The following is a 27,963-nucleotide window of genomic DNA, read 5'->3' as shown; positions in this document are numbered from 1 at the left end:
AGCCATTTCCCAACCGATTTCCTCATCTGTGCTTCCATAAAGATTGCTGTAATGATTATATTGGTACGTACTGGCTCTTTGTTTCTGTCTTTGACTTCCTTTGGCATCTTCCTGTAACCAAGGCATGGGGTCACTGAGTCAAAGGCAGAGTTGGGGGTAGTTTCTCAATTGATCCCAATGAGAAATCCATGAAATAGGTAGTGTCAGGTAACATGGTGTAGTGAAAAGACACTTACAAATGGAGTGACCATGGGCAAGTTACTGGGCTTCTGTGAGCCTCAGTTTCCCTTTCTGTCAAGTCAAGATAATAATACTCATTGTACTTGTCTCCTGGGTGTTTTGTGGAGACTTGGTAAGGCAATGAATGTAAAGTGCTTGTCAAATATTAAAGTGCTATAGAAATGTCAGCTACTTCTATTCCCCTTTGATATATTAGGAAACTGGCTCAGAGAGGTACTTATCCAGGGTCACAAAGCTGGTCCTGGTACGGCATGAAATTTATTCCAGAACTTCTGACCCTATGACCAAGGTACTGTCTACTCTAGCACTATGACTATTTGTATTATCTGGCAAATAAAGGGGATGGACAAGATCGAAGTCCTTCCCAGCTCTGACTTTGTGACTTCATCCACATAGGTTAGATCTTACCTGTCACAGACTTAACCTAGAAGGAAGCACCCAGGTGTCCAAGATGTTTAAGCTCTGAGCAGAGGAAGTAAGGAAATATTGTCTGGAGAACATTTCTAAACCAAGATTTGGTTAACAACAATAGGTGATCTAATAGTAAACTGGATGGAGATGCTGAGTAGTGTGCCTCCTCATCCCTGACCCACAGCTCAGAAAAGACAGAGTCGGAAGGGACTCCAGAGATCAGCGTGGCAGAGCCCTATTTCTATCACTGACTTGGAGTTGCAGGGAGGTCACATGTAGCTGGTGCACAATAGGTGCTTAATCATCACTTGCTGGCTAGATGGCCTCTTAGCTGGTACTCATAAGTGCTCAAACATTGCTTGTCGTTGGTTAGACAGCCTCTGAGGTCCTTTCTAGTTCTAGTTCTAGGATGCTATTATCATTTATAGCATTTTCCTTACAGAGTTTTGAGATTCAGGTGAGATAACATATGTAAGCAATGAATTTAAAGCCATAAAATACTCAATTTTATGGCGGCAAGATGAGATGAGATCGCAGCTCCAGAGGTAGACAGGCTCTCACAAGCCATCTAGTTCAACCCCCAGATTTTTACAGTTTAGGAACCTAAAACAGAGGAAGCTGAAATTATTTGCCCAAGTTCACACAGGTAGTAGGTGGCAGAGCTGACAAGGGGAACTCAAGTATGCTGATTTTAAACCCAGTGTTCTTTTGAGGGTAGGATGGAAAGTGGTGGTCCATATTTGCTTCATTTTGTCCACTGAACACCTACCTACTGCTGCCTTTGAAGGACAGCCCAGATATGAGCTGATCTCTAAGTAATTTGTTTCTAGGGCACTGAGGTTTAACAAGCCAGAGTGTGAGTAAAGGGAGCTTAACCCTCCCGTTAGATGGCAGATTCTTCTAGCACTGAATCTGGTCTGGAACAAATGCGTGGGCCTGGAGCAGAGGGGTCCCTTTACAAAGAAGGGAGTGGGCATAGTGTCCAGCCCCCTTGGTGCCTTAGAGTTTATCAGTGCTAGGGAATGCCAATGGTAATGGGAAATCCTAGAGTCATAATTTGAGAGCTGAAAAAGACTTTCTAGATTGTCTATTCCATCCCCAGCTGGTGAAAGGGGAGGAAGCTGATGCTGAGGGGTGCTCAATGACTTGCATAAGGTTTCACAGAGATAGAGATGAGGGGGGCTTTCAAATCCAGGGCTTTTTCTTTGGCTCCACTTGGCTTTTCCCAGAACGACTCAATTTCTTGAAATAATAGTAGCTGGTATTTATTTATTATGTTATTTTATGTTATTATGTTATGTTATTATTATTATTTAACACCTTTTGGTCTTACTTGATGCTTACCCCCGTCCTCTGTGGTAGGTGCCGTTATTATTACCCCCATTTTACAGATGAAGAGCCAGAGTCTCATAGAGATTAAGCAACTTGCCCATGGTCACATAGCTAGGAAGTGTCTAGGATAAGGTTTGAACCTATTTCTTCTTTTCCTGGTCCAGGAAGACCAGGTAGTTCAGCTGTACAAGGTGTGTAAATGGGAAGTCATCAGAACCTTGGACAGCACTACAGGAAGTGAGGTCTTCCTCTCTTGGGAATGGGTCTCACTGAACCGGTTCACCTCAACAAGTGTTTATTAAGCACCTACCATATACCAGCTAGGTGTGGCTCAGTAGTGCAGTGGATAGAGCCTGAAGTCAGGAAGACTGATCTTCTCGAGTTTAAATCCGGCCTCAGACACTTAATGGCTGTGTGACCCTGGGCAAATTGCTTAACCCTGTTTGCCTCAGTTTCCTCATCTGTAAAATGAGCTGGAGAAGGAAACAGCAAACTTCTCCAGTACCTTTGCCCAGAAAACCTCAAATGGGGTTACAGAGAGTCAGACACAACTGAACAACGGCAGCCAGGTCCCAGGCATAGTGCCAGAGATACCAACAGAAAGACTTAAATGAAATAGTCTCTGCCCTCAAGGACTTCACATTGTCCTAGAGGAAAACAAGATGGAATCCTCCCCATTGCTAGATGACACAATCCTAATTTAGGAAGTAATGTGGTAAAGTGCAAAGTGTGAATGGGCAGGAATCTGGACCCAGGGCTTGGAATCCCAGCTCTGTCATTGGCTGGCCCCGTGACCTTGGCAAGCCCCCTCCCCTCTGGGCCTCAGTTTCCTCTTCTACAAGATGAAGGGGTTGGACTGGATGATCTCCAAGCTTACTTCCATCTGGAAGACCTTGTGTGTCTCTGGGGCTGTCTCTTCTTTTCTGTCCTGCTTATTTACCCCTCTCATCTCTCCATCAGCACTTAACATAGTGCCAGGCACATAGCAGGTGCTTAATGAATGTTTGTTGATTGATTGATTAACTCCCATGCTTAGGAATCTCCAATCACCCACGACATCATGTGACAACTAAGGTAGGGATTGGGACAAGGGCTTCATCTCTCTGTGACTCCTAATGGAAAGAGAGTTGCTCTCATTTCAGAGATGGTCTCTTCGGTGTTGCTTAAGTGGCTGCAATTTTATTGGTGCGTTCTCTAAATGGACTTGGATTCTGTCCTATAAAGGCTGCTTTTACTTAGCTTTTAATGATGGGTCCTTTTTTATTCTACAAACAAAGTGCCCCCTCCACCATGCCACATGAGAGGTTCAACCCTACTCTGTCCTATTAGAACATGTCTCAACTGTTGGTAGATTCATCCTAATGACTTACTGGGAAGTTTGAATCCTTGATAATCCAGCTCCTTCAAAGTGTACCTGGGAAACATCTTCAATATTTCCAAGATTCCACCTACTTGTTCCATTCCCCACCACAGACCGCAGCCCCTTTTTGGTTCAGGAGATAGGGCACAGACTTATAGACGTTGAGCTGGAAAGGACTTTGGAGGCCAGCTAGTCTCACTTTTTCATTTTACAGGTGAGGAAACTGAGGTCCAGGGAGGTTAAGTGGATTTCCCAAGGTCACACAGGCAATATAAGACAAAGGGCAGGATTTGAACCTGGGACCTGGGACTACAAAGTCAGCCTTCTCTCCATCATATCATGGTATTTATGGTTTAGTGAGTTGCTCTGGGAAGTGATGTAATTGGGGATGAGCCTCCCTGAATTTGCTGGCAGAGTGTGGGGAGACAAGGTCTAGATTTGAAGGCAGTGGACCTCGATTCAAATCTCAGGTCGTTATTTACCAGCTGTTCGGCTTTGGGGAAATGATTTAACTTCTCTGTGCCTCAGTTTGTAAAATCCAGAGACTGGACTGTACATCAATAAACATTTATTAAACACCTACTATGCGCCAGGCTCTGTGCTAAGCACTGGGGATACAAAGCAAGGTTAAAAAAAACCCCCAAACCGTCCTTGTTGTCAAGGAGCCCACAGTTCAGTGAGGAGATGGCACACAAAGAGCTACGTACAAACAGCATATACACAAGTTAATGAAAACAACCTGAGAGGGAAGGCACTAAGACTGAGGAGGAATGGAGAAGCCTTCTTGTAAAAATGGAACTTTGGCTGAAATTTGAAGGAAGCCAGGGAAGCTTCAAGGTGGAGATGAGGAGGGACAGAGCAGCTGCTTGGGGCAGCTCGGGAAGATGCTGGCAGTGGAAAGATGAAGTGTCTTGTAGGAGGAAGAGCAGGGAGGCCAGTATCATTGGGTCACAGAGTACATGGAGGGAGTAAGGTGGAGAAGACTGGAAAGGGGGGGCAGGTATGGAGGGCCGTGAGTGCTCCAGGATCCTACCTCTGATCCTGGGGCAGTTAGGAGTTGCTGGAGATGGTCAGACCCGAACTTTAGGAAGGTCAGTTTGGCCACTGAGTGGAGGGTGGGCTGGAAGAGGGTGGGATGTGAGGCACTTTGAGAATGCCTGCTATAGAGTAGGAGCAAAATATCCAAAAGAAACAGTCCAGTGAGGGGAAAGAACATGAATCTAGTCTTTAGTCCCTGTGTGACCTTATACAAATCACTGAGCCTCTCTGAAGCTCATTTGTAAAAACCAGTTTTATGTATAGATTTTAAGATATTTGTAAAGTGCTTTGCAAACCTCCATTTATTGTATCAATGCCCATTAGGATCATTGAGTTTGCTCCCCTCTCTGGGCCTCAGTTTCCTCTTCTGTAAAATGGAAGGTCAGACTGATTTTTAAGGTCTCTTTCTGCTCTCTGCCCTCTGAAAACCCCTGTGGCTCAGAGAGGGGAGCCGTGACCTTGTCTCTGATCCTTGACCTCCCTCAAACACTATCCAGTGGTCTCTAACACTGAGGATGAGGCTTTGGTTCAGTGTCTGGAGCAGGTGCTGGGTTCTGCTCTGACAGCTTCCCTTCACCAGTGGAAGGCGTGCTGAAGTCCACATTGAATTGAGCTCAGCTGTCTGCTCCCCCACCCCAACCATTCTCCCCCTTCCAGGAGATATGACTATTCTTAAAGTAAGCATGTGTAGTGTCCCAGAATGCTAGAGTGGCCATTAAGAATGGAAGTGACTTGTCTAAGGTCTCATGGCAGGCCAGGGACAGAACCAGGACTTTCAGCTTCTAGCATGCCATGGGACCACTTGTACACATACCACTGGTACAGTGAGAAGTAACTACAATAGCAATTTCTATGGGTAGCAAATTCATTCCCTTGAGGAAGAAGAGCCTGGACTTCAAGGGCTACCTTAAGTCAGAGGTAGTGTGGCACAGCAAAAAGAGCAGGATTGGAGCCAAATCACCTAGGTTCAAATCTGGATCTGTCATTGGTGATTTCTATGACTTCAGGCAAGTCTGTTTGCTGTTTGGGCTTTTCTGTCCTGTGTAAACTGAGGCGTTTGAACTAGACTATCTCTAAGGACCTGCCCAGCTCCAAATCTATAATCCTGTTCTAGAGGATTGGGCCATATACAGACCAATATGGTATTGTCCCCATTTTACAGATGAACAAATTGAGGTGAAAAGAACTCAGGTCCCTTGACACCCAGCTCATTGCTCTTTTTGCGGCAGGTAGGGGAGTGATGTAATCAACACTGTTCTTTAGGAAGATGGGTCAGGCAGCCTGTGCTGGGTGGAAGGGAGTGGGAGAAATCAGAGCCAGGAGCACAAATTAAGAGGCTGATTTAGTCTCTGAGACATGAGGTGATGAGGCTCTGGATAAAGGGAGTAAGAGTAGCATCATGACAGAATTTTAGAACTGGGAGGGGCATTGGAAACCAGTTAGTCCCATCCATAAATGCACAAGAATCCTCTCTACCCTCCACCCAGCCAATGGTGGTCCATCCCTTGCTTGAAGACACTAATGAAAAAAAGATGGTCCCAAAGTGGAACGGGATGTCTTGGGAGGCAATAGGTTTCCCTTCCCTGGAGGTCTTCAAGCAAATGATGGCAGTTTCTTTACACCGCAGGGAGGATTGGTTGTGAGGTTGGCATCTTGGGGTCTGAGCACAGAGAGCTTCGAATGCCAGGCTAAATCATGTGGATTGCCCTCGGCTATGTTTTTCTGCCCTTTTTGCATCTTTTGCAGTTCATGGCTACCTATACAGTCCAGTGGAGTTGTATTCCGTTCCTACGTTGTCTATATTTTATATATTCTAATCTTTGTTCATGTTGGCTGGTGCTTAAGTTCATAAATAAAAAAATGAAAATTTAAATGAGTGTTTAAGTGCTTGGTAAACCCTAAATACCACTACCTGCTGGGCCAAACCTTGTTGACTTGTTTGCAGTAGGGAGGGTGCAGTTGACAGCCTCCTGAGTTGGGTGTGGTATGAGGAGTGAGGAGGAGAGGTTCTGAAGGAAGTGCATACACCCAGAATGGTGGGTTGGTGACTCAGGAAGCAGAGGTCCATCCCCCAAGGTGACCAGCTCAGGGGGTAAGAGGGCAGCGTTAAGGAGACCAAAGCACAGGCTGCTTTACAGAGGGATGGGCTCTGGTCAGGGATGCAGGAACCTCAGTCCAACTTCTGGTTTAGCCAACGACTTCCCAAGTGACCTTTGGCAAATCAATTCCTTTCTTGGCCCCTCGGTTTTCTCCTCATAAAATGATGATGACAAGCTCTGCCCTCCTTCCCTCATGGGGTGCTGGTGAGGAACGAGTGAGGTTGTGGGTGTAAAGTACTATTCTATAGAATTGAAGATTCAGAATCCAGAGTCAGGAGACACCCCATGCTGAGATGCTCAAGGGCAGCCTGAAGGAGAACTCCCTGACAAGTCAGTATCCAGTCTCTACTTGAAGATCTGTCACAATAGCAGCTCACTACCTTGTGAGCCAGTCCATTGCACAACTCAGAAACCTGGGCCATTTTAGTCACTGCTTATCTGGGCTAATTAGCATCAGCCTCATTAAAGTCTCCAACCTTAGTCCTGTTGCCTTGTTACTTTTTTCAGACATTGTAGAGAGAGGAGAGAGAGATGGACTAGCTGAGTTCCTTCCCTTCCCTAGGCTTAGTTTCCTCATCTGTGAAATGGGAACAGTAGTACTTGTCCCCCCCCCCGGGTCATTTCGGGGAGGGGGAGAGTGACCTGTAAACTCTAAGGTGCTATAAAATTAAATATCCAGTTATTTCTATCTTCTGTGGTCAAAAGGGGTTCCGAGGTGAGAGAGTACGGAGGGTTCATGGCTTCTCAGTTGGAAGTGACCTTCCTCCCTTGGAAGCCACCCAATGGTGCAGGTGGCCCTCTGCCTAGGGTTAGTTTATTTCTCCAGAGTATCTTGACCCTTCCTTGTAGATGACTGGAAGCTTCTTGAGAGGGAAATCAAATGCTTCTCACCTTAATAGCCACTGGTACTCACAGGGCCCTCATCCAAAGTTGCCACTTAGTAAATATTTGTTAAGTGAACTCATGAGTTAGTGAATGAACAAAGGGACTCTCAGGTGAGCAAATCAGCTAACAAAGGAATAAGAAAACCAGTGAAGGCAAGTGTGAATGAATGAGGTGATGAATGAGTGCACTCAATGAACGAATGAATTTATGAATGAATGGGTGGGTGAGTGGAGTAACAATGAAGGAATGAATGCTGGAGAAGTAACAGAGCAAGCCCTGAAAGAGTTAATGCCATTTTCTTTTTAAATTTTGTAGTTCTAACATGTTTTCCTGGCCAGCAGAGCTCGAACATACGCTGACCGACCTGTTCCTGTGTGACCTCGGGCAGTCACCAGGCCTCTCTGGGTTTCCTTATGTGTAAAATAAAGGCGCTGAGCTGGGTGATCGCTAATGCACATCTGTCCCCTCCAGGTCTCAATCTCGGATCCTTAGGAACCTGTGAGTGGCTCCTGTCCCCCGCACTGCAGAGGAGGCAAGCCTGACCTGACCTCTAGGAACAGCCTGGACAGCTTCGTTGATCTGGAAAAGCGGGAGCGACTGGCTCAGTGAGAGCCTCCGGGTGGGAACCTGGGTGCTGAGTGTATGTGTGTGTGTGTGTGTGTGTGTGTGTGTGTGTGTGTGTGTAGGAGTTGCAGCTGCCTGCGCTGGACCCCAGGTTGCTTGCGGGGAGGGGAAGAGCGCAGCCACTGGGATTGGATGGACTGGCGGGTGACGTCACGGACGTGGAAGCTGTGCTAAGTTGGCTTGGTACCCAAGGCTGCACTCTGGCCAGCTGTGCCCCGCGGATGCTCCCAGCTGCCTCGGTCTCAGTGCGGCTTCCCAGGCAGAGGCTAGCCAGCCTAGGTTTCCTCCCTGAGCTCCTGGAGGAGGAGGCCGGATTCAGGGCTGCTTCCAGGCTAGGTCTGCGGACATGTACGAGCAGGAGGGAAGTTGGGATGTGTCTTTCGCAGGCTCGGGCTTCATGGGGCTCTACCACGTGGGCGTGGTATCCTGCCTGAGAGAGCGCGCCCCGCACTTCCTGAGCGGGGCGCGCCGCTTCTACGGCTCGTCGTCGGGTTCGCTGTGCTGCCTCGCCATCATCACCAACATGTCCATGGGTGCGTGGCTGCTGGAGGGGCAGGCCGGGGCCTGGGGCCGCAGCCAGACTCCCGGGCAGCGCGGAGTTCCGTAGGGCTCCTGGACTCGGGGTCCAAGCGTCTGGGCTCGGATTCCGACTGCGCCACTCCCGGGCTGTGTGTCCTGGGGCAGATCACCTTCTTGCTTTTAAAAAGAGGGGAAGGGAGCAGGTGATCTCTAAAGCCCCATCTCAGTTTGTGGGCAGGTAAGCCATGGGTTTGATTTCACAGTGATCTTGGGCAGTTTCCAGCTCCCGAGCTTCTGGTACCTGCCCTGTCCTGGGCCAGGTGTCTTTGAAGTGGTGTCAGGATCAGGAAAGCTCAAACCTGAAAAGTAGGCAGGAAAATGGGGGGAGGGTTCGGAGAGGGAGGGAAAGGGGAAGGAGGGCAGGCTGGAGGCTTTCAGTGGGCCCCAAGACAGAGGTGGCAGAGACTGGAGAGGGCATCTAAGGACATTCCCACTTCCCTCACCTAGCAGAAGGGTAAACTGAAGCCCAGAGAGAGGGCAGATCAGTGAAAAGTTTGGGCAAGAACCTGGCTCTCGGACTCCCTGGCTTCCACCATTTGAGAGTTCACGGGGCAGCCGAAGGGCAAGTGGGAGAGGAGCTTTCTGGGATCTTGAGCCCAGCCAGGCTTAGTCCAGCTTAGGCTAAACACAGGTGGAAGACCCACTGAAAAGACAGACGCTTGTCTGAATCTGTCTCCTGGGCCAGACACTTGGCTGTGGTGGCAAACAGGAGGGGTTTTGTTTGGAGGAAGATGGAAAGAGACTATGCCATAAGAGGGGAAGGTTACCCTTGGAAAAGAGAAGATGGGAGGTGGCAGTGAGAGTAGCTGCTTTTAAGTTATCTCCAAGCTGTCACGTGGAAGACAGATCAGACATTCTTTTTTGCCTCAGAGGGCAGAACAAGAGGAGTGTGTGAGTTTGTGTGTGTGTGTGTGTGTGTGTGTGTGTGTGTGTGTGTAGAAGTTGCAAAGACAGATTCCTAACAATCTTCCTATACCAAGACTTCCTAACAATCAGAGCTGGCTAACATGGCATGGGTTGACTTGGAAGGTGGTAAGTTCACTGTCACTGGAGATCTTCAATCACAGCGTGAGTGACCACTTGTTGAAGATGTCGTGGTGGGGGGGGGGTTCCTTTTCCGCTGGGAATTAAACCGGGTGACTTTTGTGGTCCCTCTAAGCTCCAAGAATCTGTGTAGCTATGAAGAAGAAAGCTTTAAGACAAAGAAGAAAGAAGCTCATTGACTCATGTAGCTATGCTTTGCAAGGTACATTCCTCCTAACAGGCTTGCCTTGCAGGTAATGCAGATTATTGAGCCCATCTTGTAGATGACAAAACTGAGGCCCAGGAAGAAGAACCACGTTGTTCCCAGTGACACCATTAGTAAGTGCCAGAGCCAGGTCTCAAGTGTGAGCCTCTTGGATCAAAAAATGGCACCCAACTCCCTCCACTATGCTGGCTTCCAGTCCCCTAGGTAACCAAGAGGGGGAAAATTCTGCCAAACACCCTCTCTGCTCCCCTCCCCCCACCTCTCGGAAATTTCACCAGTTTGGGAATTGTCAGTGAGAGAGCTCCCTTTATTGACACAGAGAGGCAACTCATCTGTAACTTAGAGACTTAAAAAGTTAAGTGACTTGCCCAGAGTCACACAGCTAGTATATGTTACAGGTGAGACTTGAACCCAGGTCTTTATTCTGAGACCAGCTCACTATCCATTAGGCCACATTGTCTCTCCTTCTCTGGTTTTTTTTTTTTTTGTTACTTGATAAGCATTTAGTAAACTCTTATTATATGCCAGTTACTTAGTATACCAAGTGCTGGGGAGACAAAGAAGAGCAAAAACCCAGTCTCTGCTCTCTAGGAGCTCACAGTCTAATGAGGGAGACATCAGAGACATAACCAAGCAGTATAAAACTATATAGTGTATGGGGCAGCTAGGTGGTGCAGTGGATAGAGCACGGGGCCTGAAGTCAGGAGAACCTCAATTCAAATCTGGCCTCAGACCAAACACTTGACACTTACTAGCTGTGTGACCCTGGGCAAGTCACTTAACCCCAATTGCCTTCAAAAAAAAAAAAGCTTTATAGTGTGTAATACAGAAGGTATACCAAAAGGTGGGAAGGGACCAGAAAGGCTTTGTACAGAAGGTGGACTTTGGTCGTGCCTTGAAGGAAGTTAAGGATTCTAAGAGGTCCTCCAAACTGTTGTTAATGAGCTCTCCTTTCACTCTAGATTCTGTCATCTTTATTTAATAATATCTTGCCCATTCTGGGATGGCAGTGGTCTGGGTTTGTGTTTTTATTAGTATAGGGACAGGCTGTGCATGAGGGATATCTTGAGTTTGGGAGTTCTGAGCTCTAGGAGGGCTAAAACTGATCAGGGTGTGTGTGTGTGTGTGTGTGTGTGTGTGTGTGTGTGTGTGTGTGTGTGTGTGTGTGTAGGAGGGGGAAGGGTAGGTCTGGGTGGGGAAGGAGGTAGAGCACCACACCAGACTGCCTAAGGAGAGAACTGGCCCAGATCAAAGTGTCCAGTTGATCATCGGTGGACTTGGTCTGTGAGTAACCAGTACATTTATGATCTCGGTGGGATAGGGGAACTCCATGTGGGAAGGGAAGGAGAAAAGAAAGGGAAAGAAGAAGAAGGGAAGGAACTGTCAGAGAATGGGTCGTAGCTCCTTACCTATTTGAGGGTAAAGTCTTTGCCCCATCCCACCTCCCCTACCAAGCCAAAGGGAAGGACTTGTCTAAGGGGTCAGTGTTGAGGTAAGGGCCTGTCTGCTTTTCTCTTCTAGACCTCTGCTGTTCCAACCTCATGGACGTGGTCAAGGAAATCCAAATGAAAAGCATTGGCATCTTCCACCCCTCCTATGACCTCACTGACTTTATGAAACAGCGCCTTGAGAAGTACCTTCCCGACAACGTCCACGAGCTGGCCTCCCAGAGGATGGGCATCTCCCTCACTCAGTGGCCAGCTGGAAAGAATGTGATTATCACCCACTTTGCCACTAGAGATGAGCTCATCCAGGTGGGTCTCTGTGGCTGAGTCAGGCTTGAGCTCCCCAACAAAGAGAATGGTAAATTGGACAGCCCCAGAGTGTAGCCAGGCAGCGCTGGCTTTGGGTCAGGAGATCCGGCTTTGACCCTAAGCTCTGCTACTGACCAGAGCTCTGTGACTTTGGGAAACCACTCCAGCCTTGAGCATCCTCCTGTGAAGGAGGCAGGTTAGGCTAAATCCTTTGCTTTCTCCAGTGGCCTTGGGAGTAGGGCATGGAAGGTGGCAGGATGCTTTTCAGATAGAGGTGGAGATCCCTGGAATCTCTGCCCTCTCTGTGTCATTGCACTGGGAGGATTCTCCCAGCCTGCTTGGGGTAAAATGTCAGGTGTGGCCAGGAGGCAGCTATCTGGCAGAACACGTCCACCTTAGAGCCCTGGGGTCAGGCTCCAGTAGAAACGAGGGCCACGTAACTGTGTGAGGATGCCTGTGGGGACGTGGGGACTTACAAAACCACACATCAGCATTATCTATGTTACCTTTTGGTTCAGGCCACGTTTGGGAATGTTACAGCTGCCTGAGGCCCAGTGTTGTGTTTGTCCCTTCTTTCATGGAGGCCTTCCTGCCTTAGGCTGGGGGGGGGGGGGTTTAGACAAAATGGTCACCAAGGCTCCTTTCAATCTATTAAATTCAGTTTTTCAGTTTGACACTTTTTTTGTTACATGCCTACTGGACACAGAGTGCCATGCTAGGTAGGCATCAGGAAGAGCAAGACAAGTAAGAGACAGACCCTGCCCTTGAGTAACTTCTAATCAAATGATGGGAAAGACAGGCTCACAGGTAACTGACCCAAGAGACAATGAGGTAGAGGCGCCCTGTGAGGAGGAACTCGGAGCGAGCCATCACTTTCACATGGGCAGTGGAGGACGTGGCCCCCGAGTTGGGCTTTAAGGGAAGGAGAGACTTCAGCAACTAAAGACAGGGCATCCTGAGCTCAAATGGGAGAGCAGAAATGGCAGGGTCTGCTTTGACCAGTCTAGAAAGACATGAAGGCTGGAACCAGGTCATGGAGGGCTTTGATTGGTGGACTCAGGACTTCTTATTTTCTTCTAGATGCAATGGAGAACAACTGAATTCTTTTGGGCAGGGAATGATTTGGTCAGAGCTGTGACTTTGGCAGCTGTGTGGGAGGGGGACAGACTGGAGACATTTATAACTAATAGAGCAGGTAGGAGAGTGTTGTAATAATTCAGATGGGAGGTGATGGAGACTGGCTAGGATGGCAATTGTGTGAGAGGGAAGGAGGGGACAGATGTAAATATTGATGGGGGAGGACTTGGCGTCTGGACGGAGAAGGTGAAAAATTGGGGAGAACAAAAGGTGGTTCTGCATTTGTGAGTGGGGGAACAGTGGTGGCACCAGAGCAGAGAAGGGAGAGGAAGGAAGTTCCATTTGGGGTGTGCTGAATTTGAGGAGCAAGTGAGGACGAGCAGGGGGTGGTCAGAGGTGTTGTACTGGTGCTCAGGACAGACCAGGAATGACTCTAGGGATCTGGGAGTCATTGGTAGAGAGATCGCTGAACCCACGAGGGGGTGGAGACTGACAAGAGAGAAAGAATAGTGAGTAAAAAGGAGATGGAGAGAGAGCATTCAGGTCAGTAGGAGGAGAGCCCAAAGAGATCAGTGTCTCCAAAGACCAGGGAGCCAAAGTATGTGAAGGATGTGACCTACTGTGTGGAGCGTGGTCAAGAAGGACAGAGGCAGAGGAAAGGCCGCTGGACTGAGCACCAAGGAAGGCCTTGGTGATGGGGACAGAGAGAACCATTTTGGTGGGATGGGCGGGTCAGGAACCAGGTGACAGGAGGCTGGAGTGGCTGGCAAGGGAGGAGGCCATGAGGGCAGATAGCTCTTTTTAGTCTAGTACTGCAGGGCGGAAGGATAGTGAACAATAGCTTAAGGGGGTGACAGAGTCAAGGGAAAATTGTTTGAGTCTGGGGGAGACCATAGCAATTTTGTAGGTAGAGGGAAAGGAGATGCAAGCTTGAGGACTGGGTAATGATTTATCCAGCAGGCAGAAAAGTTCTTCTCTTTAGCTGGTGGGAAATAGCTTTCTAAAAATGGAGGAAAGGCTGGTTATCTCTGGAGGATCCGGAGCTAGGAAAGGGCCTTAGATGTCAACTGAATCAATTCCTTAGCTTTTCTTTAGGAGAGGAAAATGAGGCATCTTCAAGAAAAGAGATTGGCTTAAGGTCATAGCAATAATAAGCATCAGAGCTGAAAATCAATCAATCCATCAATGAATCGACAAGAACTGAAGTGCCAGCTTTGAGCCAGGCAAGGGTATACAAAAGTGAAACAAGCCCTGCCCTCACGGAGCTTTCACTCTCTCTGGGGAGACATATTCCTGACTAAATAGACACAAAATCCCCATGAGGGTATTGAAGCTTCCTACTCTGATGCTAATCAGGCTGGCCACCAATCAATTCAGCAATCACTAAGCTTTCGTTAGCCACCAAGTATGCCAAGCACGGCTCTGGGCACCAGAGATGCACTGGAGACGTAAGTGAGAACAGCCCCTGCCCTGGAGGAAACTACGTTCTTTTTTAAAAATTTACTTTATTTTAATTCTTGGAACAAAACCCCCAGCATTTCCATAACCCAGTACAATAAGAAAGACGAGTGCAAATCTTCCATGTGCAGCTTGCTATTCCCTCCAAATACACAGCAAAGTTACGTGGAGATGTCTTTTTTAAGACATCTGCATGGGAGGAATCATGAGGGTGGCCTGGCTTCTCCTTGGCAGTCCGTGTGTAATGGAGCCTTTCTCCTTCTCCTTCCCAGGCAGTCATTTGCAGCACATATTTCCCCTTCTACTGTGGTGTCATCCCGCCTGAGTTTCAGGGAAACGTAAGTTGGCAGGTGCTTTTCCTATGTCCTTGAAGAACTCTGGGAAAAGAGGGGAGGGACTGAGCAGCAACGGCACTGGGCTTGGGTTCAGAACAGCTGCATTCAGTGGCTGGTTCTCCCGTGTTCTAGCTGTGTGACTCTGCCCTTCACCTCTCTGGGTCTCACTTTCTCTCTCAGGGAAATGAGGGGGTTGGAATAATTGTCCCTGGGCCAGTGAAGTCTCTTCTATCTCTAAATCTATAGGCTGGCTAGCTAAATGACTTTGGACAGTAATAACTAGCATTTATAAAGTGCTTTAAAGATTGCAAAGCGCTTGACATGTATGAACTCACTTGATCCTTACAACAACCCTAGAAGGTAGGCGCTACTATTCTCCCCATTTTATAGAGAAGGAAACTGAGGCACAGAGAGTGGAGAAGTGATCAAGGCAGGATTTGAACTTGGGGTCTTTCTGTCTCCAAGGCTTGCACTTTTCCTGTTTCCCCATCTCTGGGCCTCAGTTTCCCCATCTATAAAATGAGGTTGGACTAGATCATCTCTAGATGGGTAAGATGCTTCTCTGGTCTATTATCTGTGAATATAGTTAGAAAGGGGCATTTATAAAGTACATTCTTGTCCTCAAGCAGCTTGGAGTTGATATTGGGAGAAAGGAGAAAGAATCCTGGAAGGAAATCATTTATTATTCTGTATTTACTTATCTGGGTGCATGCTATTTCAGGGCTGCTAGGTGGCACCATAGTGCATAGAGTTCAGGACGTGGAGTCAGGAAGACTCTTCCTGAGTTCAAATTCAGCCTTGGACACTTACTAGCTGTGTGACCCTGGCCCAGTCACTTCACCCTGTTTGCCTCAGTTTCCTCATCCGTGAAATGAGCTGGAGAAGGAAATGGCAAACCGCTCCAGGATCCTTGCCAAGAAAACCCCATATAGGGTCTGGAAGAGTCAGACGCGACTGAAAAGACTGAACAGCTGCAGACTGTCATTTCCCTCAGTAGAATGTACATTCTGGAAGAGAAGGGATTGCTTTGTTTTTGTCTTTTTAATCTCGGTGCTGAGCACAGTGCCTGGCACAGAGTAGGTACATAATAAATGCTTGTTAATAAATGAATAAATGAATAAGTAGACAGTGCAAAGGGCACAGACCTTCCCTGAGGTCTCTCAAGTTTCTTAGTGGTGACACTGGGCGAGATACTTTCCTCCTCTCAGCCTCAGTTTGCTCATCTGTCCACCCGGGCTAATAATGCTTGCATTCGCTACCTCCTAGAGCTGTTCTGAGGATTGTGCTCGGTCAGTCTTGAATCAGTGCAGAAAGGGCAACTGTTGTTCTCACCATTCCTGCAAGCAGAGGGCAGAAGGGAGGCACCCCAAGAAGGAGGAAAGGGTGGGCATTTGCCCTTCCATCTGACCTTCTCTCTTGCTGTCCCTCAGCGCTATGTGGATGGAGCTCTGAGTAACAATATCCCCTTCACTGACTCGAAGAGGACCATCACCGTCTCCCCCTTCCATGGGACCGTGGACATCTGCCCGGAAAGCAGTTCTGCCAGCTTCCACGAGCTGAACCTCTGCAATGCCAGCTTCCAGATATGCACCAGGAACTTCCATTTTGGGGTGATGAGCCTCATCCCTCCAGAGCCCGAGGTACTGCTCCATCTGCCTGGCCCCCCGTTGGTCTCTTTTCAGCGCCTGTGTGGGGGGCCCCCCAGAGCAGGAGAACTCAGTCTGGTGTCAGCAGCAGATATCCTGGGGTCCAGCCGCGACCCAGGCGCTGAGTGGCTGAGTGACCGAGTGACCCTGCATGACCTCAGCCAGGTTGCTTCCCTCTCTTGGCCTGCTTTCACTCTTGTCAAATGAGAGGTTTGGAAAACGTCTGCAGTACACTTGGCCCATGTCAATCATTTGATCCCCACCAGAGCCCTGGGAAATGGTGCTCTTCTTCCTACGTTGCAGATAGGCAAACGGAGGCAAACGGCACTTAAGCATCTTGCTCATGGTCACATGAGCAAATTAGTGTCTGAAGGAGGATTTGAACTCAGGCCTTCCTGACTCCACCTGCAAGTCACTGAGGTGCCTTCACAGGGTTGAACTAGGCTCTCTCTACATTCGGTTCTGTCTATGATCCAATGACCTCTCTGGGCTTGTTTCTTCATCAGTAAGGTGAGAGGGTGTAGGCGATGGTGTGGAGGCACCACTTTCCCCACCAGAGGGCGCTTCTTCAGAGTGGGTGAGGAAAAGCCTAGCCTGAGCTGCTGCTCCAGGAGGTAGTGAGCTCCCCATCACTGTGAGTCTGCAAGCAGAGCCTGGCTGACTGTTTTTCAAGAATGCAGGGAGTCCTGTTCAGGGGTGGGTTTGACCAGACCTTTCTAAGGCCCCTGAGAGTCTGTGAATCTCAGTGAAGCCTGTGGGATACTGTTGAATCTTCAGACTATATTGAAATCCTGACCACGTCCCTCCCCATGGAGCTTCTTTCCCCAAAAAGTCCATCACGCAGGCAGTGCGAGGATTATTACTGGCACAATGGTGGTCATTGAAATGGGTTTTCATTCATTCACCCTCATTTAACAAAGGAGGAAGCTGGGGCTAAGGGGGGCAATGGCCACACAGCTAGTAGGTGGTAGGCCCCAGACTGGACTTCCAGGCTTCTCCTTCTGCTGTGCCAGGCAGCCTCTGCCAGCCTGATGGCCATCACCCTGGCAAAAAAGCAAAATCCAGCTCTGCATCATGTCAGGAAAAGCTGAGGGAGACCTAAGGCAGAGCAGAGAGCCAGGGGAGATAGCAGGACAGTAAGACTGGGCGATGAGAGTGCCTGTCTGAGCCAGGCTAAGCTGAAGGGAAGCTGCAAACATGAGGGGCTGTGGGCATTTAAGGGGCGCCATCTGTGTGCCTGGGGCAGGTCAGGAGCAGCTTCTAGCACCCAGTGGAGCTCCAGCTGGGCCTTGAAGGAGGGAGTTTGTACAGAGGAGGGTGGGGTAGAGGGGGAGGGACCTCTTTTGCTGCAGGCTCCTGGATTGGGAGGACTCCCCTAGGCTGGCAACCGAGCCTGCTCCTAGGAGGAGCCTGGTTATGCCACAGCTGGTTTGGGAAGTCCACACAGACGGAGGCTCCTGTCAGAGCTAAAGAACTCTGTGTGTGTGAATGTGTGAGTGCGAGTATGAGTATGTGTGAGTGTGTGAATGTATAAATGTGTGTGAGTATGAGTGTGTGTGTGTGTGTGTGAGTGTGAATGTGGGGGTGTGTGTGCATGTGAGTGTGCACACACAGGAGACTTGGATGAAGCTCAAAAGCTCCACCCAGACCAACTCAATGTTCCGCCACTCTGGGTTCAAGCCCTGGCATATTCTCACGCTGGGGTGGTATGGGCAGGTGGGAGGCAGCCGCTAAGAGCATTCTTCCATGGAAACATCATTGAGGATGAACTCAAGCTAGGGGGTGCCTCTTCTCTTATATTTTGCATGGCCTGATCTGGGCACACAGTCGGAAAGGGGCAAGGGCTGTGTGGGGGATGGAGTGGGGAGAGGTGCAGGCCATTTAAAGCAGAAAGCTGTTTCTCCTTGTGTCCAGGCCCTGCCTCCAAGGTGGCTCCTGGGTGTCTTCTGTGTTTGCAGGTGGTGGCAGATGTTTGCAGACAAGGCTATTTAGATGCTCTGAGGTTCCTGGAAAGACGAGGTATGTCTTAGCTGCTGGGGATCTCGGTAACGAGCTTACCAGCAGAGGCAATGTCACGTAAGGGAAAGAGTGTTCAACATGGATTCAGAAGACGTGTTCAGGGTAGCATGCGCAGTGTGGTACAAAGGAAAAGCACTCTAGCTCTGGAGGCACTGGAGGGTTCCTCCCTCTTGAACCTCTGGGAGTTCAAATTCCTCTCTGATGCCTCCCGCCTCGATGGTCTTGGGTCAGTCACCGTGATCCTCAGTTTACTCACCTGTAAGATTCGGGCATTGGATTAGAGGGGGCCTTCTAGCTCTAGAGTTCAATTTGTGGGTCTTAACTCTTCCATTTATGGGATGACCTCTAATCCTGGGTTTTCCCCTCTTATAAAAAGGAGATGCTGATACACATATTATTGACCTTAGAGGGATGTTGAGGAAAGTACAAAGTGCTACATGCATGTGAGCTGTTATTATTATTGCTTCACTAACATCTTCCTTCAATGGAGATGCCCCTTGGGTACTAGGAGGCTGTGCCACTGAGGCCAAGCTCTGTCCACAGTCCTGCTGTGGGCCTGGAGAAGGATACACGTGTCTATTGTCCAAGGCCCAGTCTGGCCAAGCGGAGCAGCCACAAGGGAACTATTTTTTTTTCTTTTTTTCTTTTTTCCATATGCTTTTGAGTTGAAAATTTTTCTCCCTTTTCCTCCCCCCCACCCTCCCCAAGACAGTGCACAATCTGATATAGGCTTTACATTTACATACCCATTAAACATATTTTCACATTAGTGAAGTTGTAAGTAAAAAATAAAACCAACAGGAGGAACCATCAGAAAGATGAAACAAAACTCAACTTAAGGTAAAAATAAGTGAGAGCAATTCGACTTCCATAGTTCTTTCTTTGGATGTGGACAGCATTTTCCATCCCGAGGCCTCTGGAGATGTCTTAGATCCTCGTAATGCTGAGAAGGGTTCAGTTTAACAATATTAGTCATTGCATAACATGGCTATTATTATGTACAAAGTCCTCTTGGTTCTGCTCACTTCACTCAGCATCAGACCATACAAGTCTTTCCAGGTTTTTCTAAAGTCAGCCTGTTCATCATTTCTTATAGCACAATAGTATTCCATTACATTCATATACCACAACTTGCTCAGCCATTCCCCAATGGATGGGCATCCTCTCAATTTCCAATTCTTGGCCACCACAGAAAGAGCTGCTATGAATATTTTTGTACATGTGGGTCCTTTTCCCATTTGTTTGATCTCTTTGGGATATAGCCCTAGAAGTGCTATTGCTGGATCAAAGGGTGTGCACATTTTTGTAGCCCTTTGGGCAGAGTTAAGGGAACTAATTTTTCCAACAATAGCAACTCATGAAGAAAATTTGTTAAAGTGGGAGGTGGGGGTGGGGTGCCACAATCTGTGTTAATGAAGAGAGGGAGGGCTCAGTGATAACAACATAGATATTTATAATATGGAAGTGTTTTTTTCTTGAAATTATAAACAAGATATGGTTTCTGGATGTGAAGCATTCCTCCTGATCCAGCATATTCTGGAAATGAGAAGTTCCCACCAGTCTTGTCATGGCCTTTGGTCAACCTTGGTGATAGCCATTCTGTGAGGGTGGAGAGAATCCTGAGGTGGGAGTCTGGAGACTTGCTAATAATCAGAGCTTCCCCAAAGTGGAATGGGCTGCCATGAAGGGATGTGGATCTCTCTCCATGGAGGTCTTCAAGTACAGGCTGGGTGGCTACTTGACAGTAAAAACACAGATGAGATTCTTGTTCAACTGTGGGCTTGACAAGATGGCGTCTGGTGTTCCTTTCAGTTCTGAGATTCTGTAATTCTAAGAAGGGGTTTTGGGTTTTATCCCTGAAAGTCAGTCACCCAGGCTGCCTGAAGACCTCCGACGAGGTCAGAAATGCATACTTCATCCTGGGTCTTCTGGAATCATGGCTGGTCATTATAGTGATCAAAGTGTCTAAGTCTTTCAAAGTTGTTTGTCTCTACAATGCTGTTATGGTATAGGTGGTTCTCCTGGTCCTGCTGACCTCATTCTCCATCAGTTCATACAATTCTTCCAAGGTCTGAAAGCATTTTCCGTTTCGTGACCCCATAATTCCAGAATTGATTGCCCCCAGCTCCTACAATCCTCTGTTAAAACAATGGCCACCCTTTCTGTGTTGCATCAGGGTCTACAAAGCTCTCCCTCGTTGCCTCCTTGTGAGTGAGCAGGAGCAAGGATGATGAGCCCTGCTTTGTAAGTGAGGAAACTGAGGCCCAGTGAGCACAAAGAAACTTGCTCAAAGTCATAGTAAAAGAAGTGCCAGGACTTGAACCCAGGATGTCTGACATCAAGTCCAATGTTCCTTTTGCTTTTCCACAGTCCAGACTCTTTGCTCAAATATGGACAACAGGATATGGCCTTCAAGATGGGAGAATTTTTGGTGACCTTGAACCAGTCCCTTCCCCTCTCCAGGCCTCAATTTCATTCTTTATGTAATGAAGAGGTTGAACTAGGTAGCCTCTCAGCTTCCTTTCAGCTTGAAATCTATGGCCCCAAATCACAGCCTCTCTGAGCCTCAGTTTCCCCAAGGAGAGCAATTCTTGAACTGCCAGCTTCGCAGAGATGTTCTGAAGTGATTTATGAATCTTAAAAATGCAAAGGAGACAACAGGTTCTACTCCCAGCTTTGGTACTCTGCTGTGCCCACCCACATCTCTGTACATGAGTGGGTCTGCACATACATGACACCATGCCCACATTGATCCGTTCAGGTTGGGAAGTTGGTTTGGTTCATGGCGTTTTTCCTTCGTGATGACTGGCATATCATTTTTCATGTTTTCTTCTTCTTCAGGTATTACAAAGGAGGGAGTCATCCCAAACTTGCCCTGTGGGGTGATCTCATCACCTAGCTCTGTAATTTGGCCAGCCAGTAGTAATGGAGGAAGAAATGGTGGCAGTGAGGAAAAGGGAAAGTCAGGAGGATCATGTGCTAACTGGAGAGTGCCCAATGTGTTGGTCAGAGATATAACAAAATTTGAGCTCCTGTCTCCAGAACTTGAAGCAGGTAATGCTAATTCATCCATCCATCCATCCACCCAGTCAGCCATCTAGTCAGCCATCAGGAATGCATCAATAAATCAATGTAGGGGGCAGATAAGTGGCACAGTAGAGTGAGTGCCAACCTGGAGTCAGCAACTCATCTATATGAGTTCAAATCTGGATTCAGACATTTCCTAGCTGTGTGGCCCTGGGCAAGTCACTTCACCCTGTTTGTCTCAATTTCCTCATCTATAAAATAAGCTGGAGAAGGAAATGGCCGACCCCTGTGGCACCTTTGCCAAGAAACCCCCAAATGTGTCTGTGAAGAGGCGAACAGCACTAAGATGGCTGAGCAACAACAATGAATGTGCAGTATCTGCACCAGGACTGAGATGGGCTCTGGGGACAGAAGCACAAAGAGTGAAATAGTCTGGACTGCGAGGGGTTCTGGGGACCTCTTCTGGGTTCAAGGCTCTGTGCCTACGCAGGGTAGCGTGGGGTCACAGAGGCAGATAAGATCTGCCCTCCCCTCCAGGAGCTTTTCTTCTACCTGAAACACTCTTCTCTCCTTGCTTTCCCCCTATGTTTCTAACTGCTCCTACTTGGTCTCCCTCTCTCTCCTGCTTCCTAAATGGGAGTTTTGTCCTTGGGTATTGTCTTTGGCTCATGAGAGACCCTGGGATCCCATACCACTGGATATCTTCCCCTGGAGGGTTCAGGGCCACCTCAACTCGCTCCAGTGTGCCCTAGAGCCTGCCCATGTTCCTCCTCGCCGTCGCTGATGGGGTCCACCTTACACTGCCCTCCGTCCTTGTCATTGATTCTACTTCCCAAATCTCTCCCACATTTGTTCCCTGTTCTCCACTCCTACTGACAGCACCGTGGATCTGGCCTCATCACTTCTTATCAGAATCATTACATTAGCCTATTAATTCATCTCCATATCGACAGTCTCTCTCCTCTCCAGTCCATCCAGTGTATGCTGCCCAAGGAACTATCCTAACCCACAGGCTTGCTCATGTTACTCCCCAGCTCAAAAATCTTCAATGGCTCTCTGTGGCCAGAGGATAAACTTGAAATCCTTAGCCTGCCAGAAGAGGATTTCCATAATCTGGTCCCACTGTGATGTCCCAGCATCCCTCCCTTTTGCCTGCTTTGTGTGTTCTTTGTTTCAGCAGAATTAGATTATTCACTTTTCTTGGAGATTTTTTCCTGCCATATTATTTTTTTTTGGTGGGGGGGAGGAGTGGGAACTAGACCTGTGATTTCAATGGCAGAGAATAACAAAAAATTCCCCTACCAATGGCTCTTGCTCTGTCTTAAGAGAGTTAGCTGGGACAGTACTGAGAGGTTAAGGGATTTGCCAAGGGCCATACAGCCTTTGGTGTCAGAGGTGGGATTTAATCAGGTCTCTCTCCATTACACTTCAGGCTCAGACAACTTCCTGGCTGACTCTGGGCAAATGGGCTCAGTTCTTGCCTTTGTTAAAAGAGGAGGTTGGATTGGAGTCCTTTCCAGCTCTACAACCAGGGCCCTATGATCACTTTATCCACTGACCACCTGCTGACATCTGGGTGTCCTTTGGATGTCATCTCTTTGATAAAGCCGACCAGCTGCCCTCCCTCTGTCCCCACCGAACCCATTTGCTTTTCCTCTTAGAGGGACACCCCGAGCCCTTGTCTTGCATCTCTCCTAGGATCCTTATCTCATACTTCCTGTTCTGTTTATACTAATTCATCACATTCCTATTGATAATAGCTGGTGGTAGAGGGGCCCTGGGCTCTCCAGAGCTTTGCCACCTGTGCTCTCACATTGGCAGCTTCTCCTTACCAAGTCAGGGGAGTTTCCAGAACCAGCCCAGTGACGGACAGTGGGCCAGCTGTCTGAGGATGCAGTCTGGCTAAGCTTAGCTGTCGAGGCTCACCATGTGCAGGGAGGTCCAATTTGTAGTCACAGAAACTCTTGAAGACCATGGTCAAAGTCATAAAGGGGTCATGGAGGAAAGGGCCCTTATGAGAGGGGTACAAGAACTCCTTACAGCTGCAAAGCCCTCCAGAGGAATATTAATAATGATCGTTATTATCAGAGCTTCCCTTTCCATGACAATCACGGCTGATGTTTATGCTTTTTCTGGAGGCCCCATGATACAGAAGAAGGAGCCCTGGATTTAAAATCAGTGGACCTGGGTTGGAATCTCAGATCTCCCATTTGCTACCTTTGTGACCTTGAATAAGTGACTTCACTGCCCTGGGCCTCTGTACAATGAATGGGTTGGATGCGATAGTACCTGAAGGTCCCTGTTAGCATGAAATCTGGGATGCTGTTTTACAGAAAAGACAATGGATGCTGAGAATAGTTACCTGACTTGTTCATCAAGGCTGGCAGGGCAAGTCTTGGGATCCAAAGATCTCAATCTGAGTCTTGATTCTGAAATTTAACTAGTGGTGTGACCTTGGACAATTGACCACTCTGGGTCTCAATTTCCTTATTTGTAAAATGGAGGGTGATGACTGTCCCTGTATTTCCCTCCTCTCAGGTGCTTGTGAGTAAAACGCTTTGTAAACCTTTAACTGCTAGAGATTTGGGCAAGCATCTTTATTCAAAATAGGGGTTCAGGGAGCAGGCAAAGTAGGACCTGTTGGCCACTAGTGGGACCTAACTAGACTTGTACCTGGTGTGTAGCTCCTGGACAGTGACTGAGGCATTGGGAGATGCTTGGAAGGCAGTGCCAAGCTCTGCGGAGCCCTGAGAAATGGGTCTTCAGATGACAAGGAGTCCCAACCCCATGGCTTGGCTTTTTAGACTTCTTTAAAGACTGGGAAGAGGATGGGGAAGAGTCCAGTCTGTGGGCAGTCTAAAAATGGCTGTGAGCTTGGGCACTCATGAGTGGAGTGGTTTTGTGTTGAATGACCATTGGACTAGAGTGTTAGTCCCAAGTCTGCTCACTCATTATCAAGCTTAGTGACGATCCTAAGCAAGTCCCTTCTCTCTCAGCTACAGGAAAATGAGCGGGTTAAACTAGATCATCTCCAGGGCCTCTTCTAGTCCTGACATTTTGTGTTGCCGTGTTCCTCCCAGTCATGACCTCCCCTGTTTTATAGATTTGTCCTGGCTTTGAGGTTCTAGGCTTCTCAATCAAATGCCCCTATGTGTTGTAGCTTTGCTGAAGTCATGTGAAAAACCCAGTGGATTCTTTGCCCGATTTTCCCGATCAATACCTGGCCAAGTGCTGACCTACGCACTCCTGCCCTGCACACTGCCTTTGGAGTATGTGTACTTTAAGACTAAGAGGTGAGTGAGATCTTGTCCCTGCTGAGAGACGCAGTGAGGAAGGGGCTGGACACTGCTTTGACAATGAAGAAGTTTAAACTTTAGGGACATGAGTAACACTAAATACTACGACTACTACTACTATTATTATTATTCCTATTTCAATCACATATTAAGGTTTGTAAGAGGAGAAGGATGGAAGATGTTGGGCTACAGGGAGAGCCTAGCAGAGACTGGGCACCATACCTTGGCAGTGAGTCAAGGCAGCTTGGGTTTGGTGGCTTTCTCCAAGGAGTCTCCACAGTGGAGTAGTGGGCAGTAGAAAATGGATGCTGAAAACCCAGTGCTGGGGATCATCTGGCTGGGGCTGAAGGGAGGTCAAAGTGTCAAGAAAATCTAGAAATTATAACCAGAAAGGGATGTTAGGACACTGTAAAAACAGAGCATGATTTGAAGTGACCCTAGAACATGGAGTGTTAAGATGGAGAACACAGACAGCACCAGAAGGGAGCTTAGAACAGGCAATGGCAGAGCTGGGAGGGACCTTTCAGTTATTGTCCAAGCGTTGCTTTTTACAAATGAGAGAACTGAGGCCAGAGAAGGGAGCTGACTTTACTTGCTGTCCCAAAGGCTTTCATGCCATTGTAAGCTCTGGGGAGGTGAGCTGTGCTGTTCACAGAATTCACAGAACAATAGGCTTCAGTGTCATTCTGAGCCTTCTCCAGGCTCCACTCCTCCTTCCTCTTCTTCAGGCTACAAACCCCTCATTCCTTTAGCCTCGATTCAGCATTCTGTCTTCCAGCCTCCCTAAGGTGTTTGGTGGGAGCTCCTTTCTCACAGCCCTGAGCTCAGATCTACCAGCATCCGCTTTGTTGTAATCCTGCCCCAAATACCATTTTTTCCTTTAATTCCCAGCATCATAAATTTAAAGCTGGAAGGGACCTTATATAACATTATATCTACCCCCCTCCCATTTTACATAGAAAAAAACTGAGGCTGAGAGGGGTTGAGTGACTTGCCCAAGGTCACACAGCTCATAAGTGTCTGAAGCAGGATTTGAACCCAATTCTTTCGGATTCCAGGCTTGGTGTTTTATCTACTGCTGCCTCTCCTTGCTGCTGACTCCCAGTCCTTTCCTCACCGTCTTTTGCAGGTTAATAAGCTGGATTCCAGAGGCCCCGGAAGATATCCGGTGGATGCATGATGAACTCAAGAAGTTTGGCAGTTTTGTCTTCTCTGAAGTGAAAGACAGACTTCTGGGGTCAGTGTGGTAAGCGGGCGAGGGCTGGGTGGGAGGCAGAGTCCACCAGACCAAGGTGTGATGGAGCCAGGCCCTGACTCATCACTGTCTCCCTAGGGAATCCTTCCCATCCCTCTCTATGCGTGCTTGGGCCACCCCAATGAAAAACAAAACAAAACAATGCTCACTTTTCTCTTGGCCCTAGTCATCTTTCCACCTTCTGTTCTATCTCTCTCATCTCTGTGGGGATCTAGAGCTGACATCTTATCATATGCTGTCAATTTACAAAGGAGTAAACTGAGGCCCTGAGAGGGGATGTGACCTGCTAATGATCATACAAAAAGTCAGTAGCAGCTTCTCTTATTCAAAATCCATTGCCCTTTTCTCCACATCATACCACAAAATCTTACTCCCTTCAGATTTTTCCATGGGGGCATGATTTCAAATTTCCTTCCCCCCCCCATCCTCACCTGCCCAACACTACAAGTGCATTCTGGGAATTCCACTGTTAGGACATTGGCTGAATTTGTTACTGGTGCCACCACCCCCTGATGCCAAGGGCCTCCAAAATACCTCCCCAAACTGTCTTCCTTCTTCCCAGGGAGCCAAGAGGTGACTTGAAGTGCAAGTTCATCCATGCAGAGCTGGAAGACACCTCAGAGACCAGGTGATCAAACCCTCAACCTGAACAGAAGTTATGTCTACATTAACGTAGGGTCCGGAGCATAGTAGGTGTTTAATAAATGCTTATAATTGATTGACTGATAGGTCCTAAGCAAGAAGTCACCAGCCTCTGTTCAGAGACCTTGGTTGATGGGAAGGAAGTTCACACCACCTCCCTCGGCAGACCCTTCTACTCTAGGACAGCTTCAGTTTCTAGGAGATTTTTCTTTAGATGGACCCCCAAACCTACCTCCCTTTAATTTCCAGTCTTTGATCTAAATTCTGCCTTCTATGGCCCAGAAAAACAAGAGCTTGAAAGGAGGTCATTTCCTCATTTTACAGATGAGGAAACTGAAGCTTTGGGATGTTAAGAGACTTGCCCAAGGTCACAGTGAATAAAGTAGCTGGGTGATTCAGTGGTTATAATTCTGGCCTTGGAGTCAGGAAAATCTGAGTTCAAATCCTGCTTTAAACACTTACTAGCTGTGTGACCCTGGGCAGACACTTAACAACTTTGTGCCTCAGTTTCCTCATCTGTAAAATGGGGAGAATGAACACCTACTTCCTAGAGGTGTTGTGAGGAAGAAATCAGATCATATTTGCTAACCACTAATTATAAGGACACCAACTCAGTTTGTGTGACTGTGTCCGGGGCTCCCTTCTACCACCCTTTTAATTGCACTTGCCTCCATGATAGCCCTTCAGATAATGGAAGATGACAAAAATGTCTCCCAGCTAGAAGCTGGCATGTGTGTAACCCCAAGGAGAGAAGGCTTAGGAGGGTCACTTGACAGTCTTCCAGTGTCTGAAGAGCTTTCCTGTGGGAGGTTTGACTTATTCACACAAGGCAGACTGGGAAGCAATGATGGTGGGGGGTAGGGGGTGAGGAAGGAGAGGAAGTCACTGAGAGGCAGAATTTGGCTCAGTGCAAAGGCAAACTTCCTAATAATCAGAGCTGTCCAAAGCTTGAGTGGACTGCCTTGGGAGGTGATGAGCTCAAATGAGGAATGCTTCAAAGGTGATTTCTGCATGGGTTTGGGTTGGACTGGATGCTCTCTGGGGCCCTTCAAACACTGTGAATCTGATGGGCCTGGGTCCTTCCTTTCTTTCCAGGTTGCAGAGTCTGTCTTCCTCTGGTTCTTCTGGCTCGATGCAGCCTCTCTCTCCCCAGCCAGACTTGTGGAACACTGAGGACTCCAAGATGAACATTTCCTTGGCAGAGATTGTCCTTCCCCCCCAACCACTGAGGGCGTGAGCTGGCTGACATGGTGGCAGGGCCTTTGGAGTCATCGTCCTTCCTTCTTCATCAGCTCCTACAGCCTTGGCCAGAGGACACCCAGAGTGGGGAGTGCCTATCAGCCAGCCCTGGCTCCTAGGGGTGCTGTCTGTCTGGGCACTGGGCACAGTTCTCTTATTGTGAGATGCTCTGGAGTATGCCTTCTGTTTATTGGGCTTTCTGGGCCTATGTCTGCCCTGGTTAGAGTTCCACAGAACTTGGAAGCTGAAATGAGACTGATCTGGTGCCTGGCACATAGGAGGTGCTTAATAAACATGTGTGGATTGGTTGATGGATTGATCTTGTTCTGACCCCCTATCATTCCCTGTTCATGTCACCCTTCTGCTCACATTTCTAGATAGTCTCAGCCTACATGGTA

General features: G+C 48.1%; 1 protein-coding gene across 1 annotated transcript; it reads left to right on the top strand.

Annotated features, from left to right (window-relative positions):
* Positions 1–8,210: 8,210 nt before the first annotated feature.
* On the top strand, positions 8,211–27,876 carry PNPLA5 (patatin like domain 5, triacylglycerol lipase). Its single transcript, XM_078147814.1, is given in 11 exon segments — positions 8,211–8,277; positions 8,280–8,522; positions 11,339–11,571; positions 14,379–14,444; positions 15,872–16,081; positions 18,046–18,106; positions 20,948–21,160; positions 24,294–24,426; positions 25,559–25,666; positions 26,247–26,312; positions 27,422–27,876. Coding segments are annotated over 11 exon segments (1,542 nt in total). The 3' UTR covers positions 27,564–27,876.
* Positions 27,877–27,963: the final 87 nt, after the last annotated feature.

Source organism: Phascolarctos cinereus, unplaced genomic scaffold (genome assembly GCF_003287225.1).
Source record: "Phascolarctos cinereus isolate Bilbo 61053 unplaced genomic scaffold, phaCin_HiC Scaffold_1;HRSCAF=81, whole genome shotgun sequence".
NCBI classification, from domain to species: domain Eukaryota; kingdom Metazoa; phylum Chordata; class Mammalia; order Diprotodontia; family Phascolarctidae; genus Phascolarctos; species Phascolarctos cinereus.
This window is presented reverse-complemented; position numbering and strand designations above follow the sequence as displayed.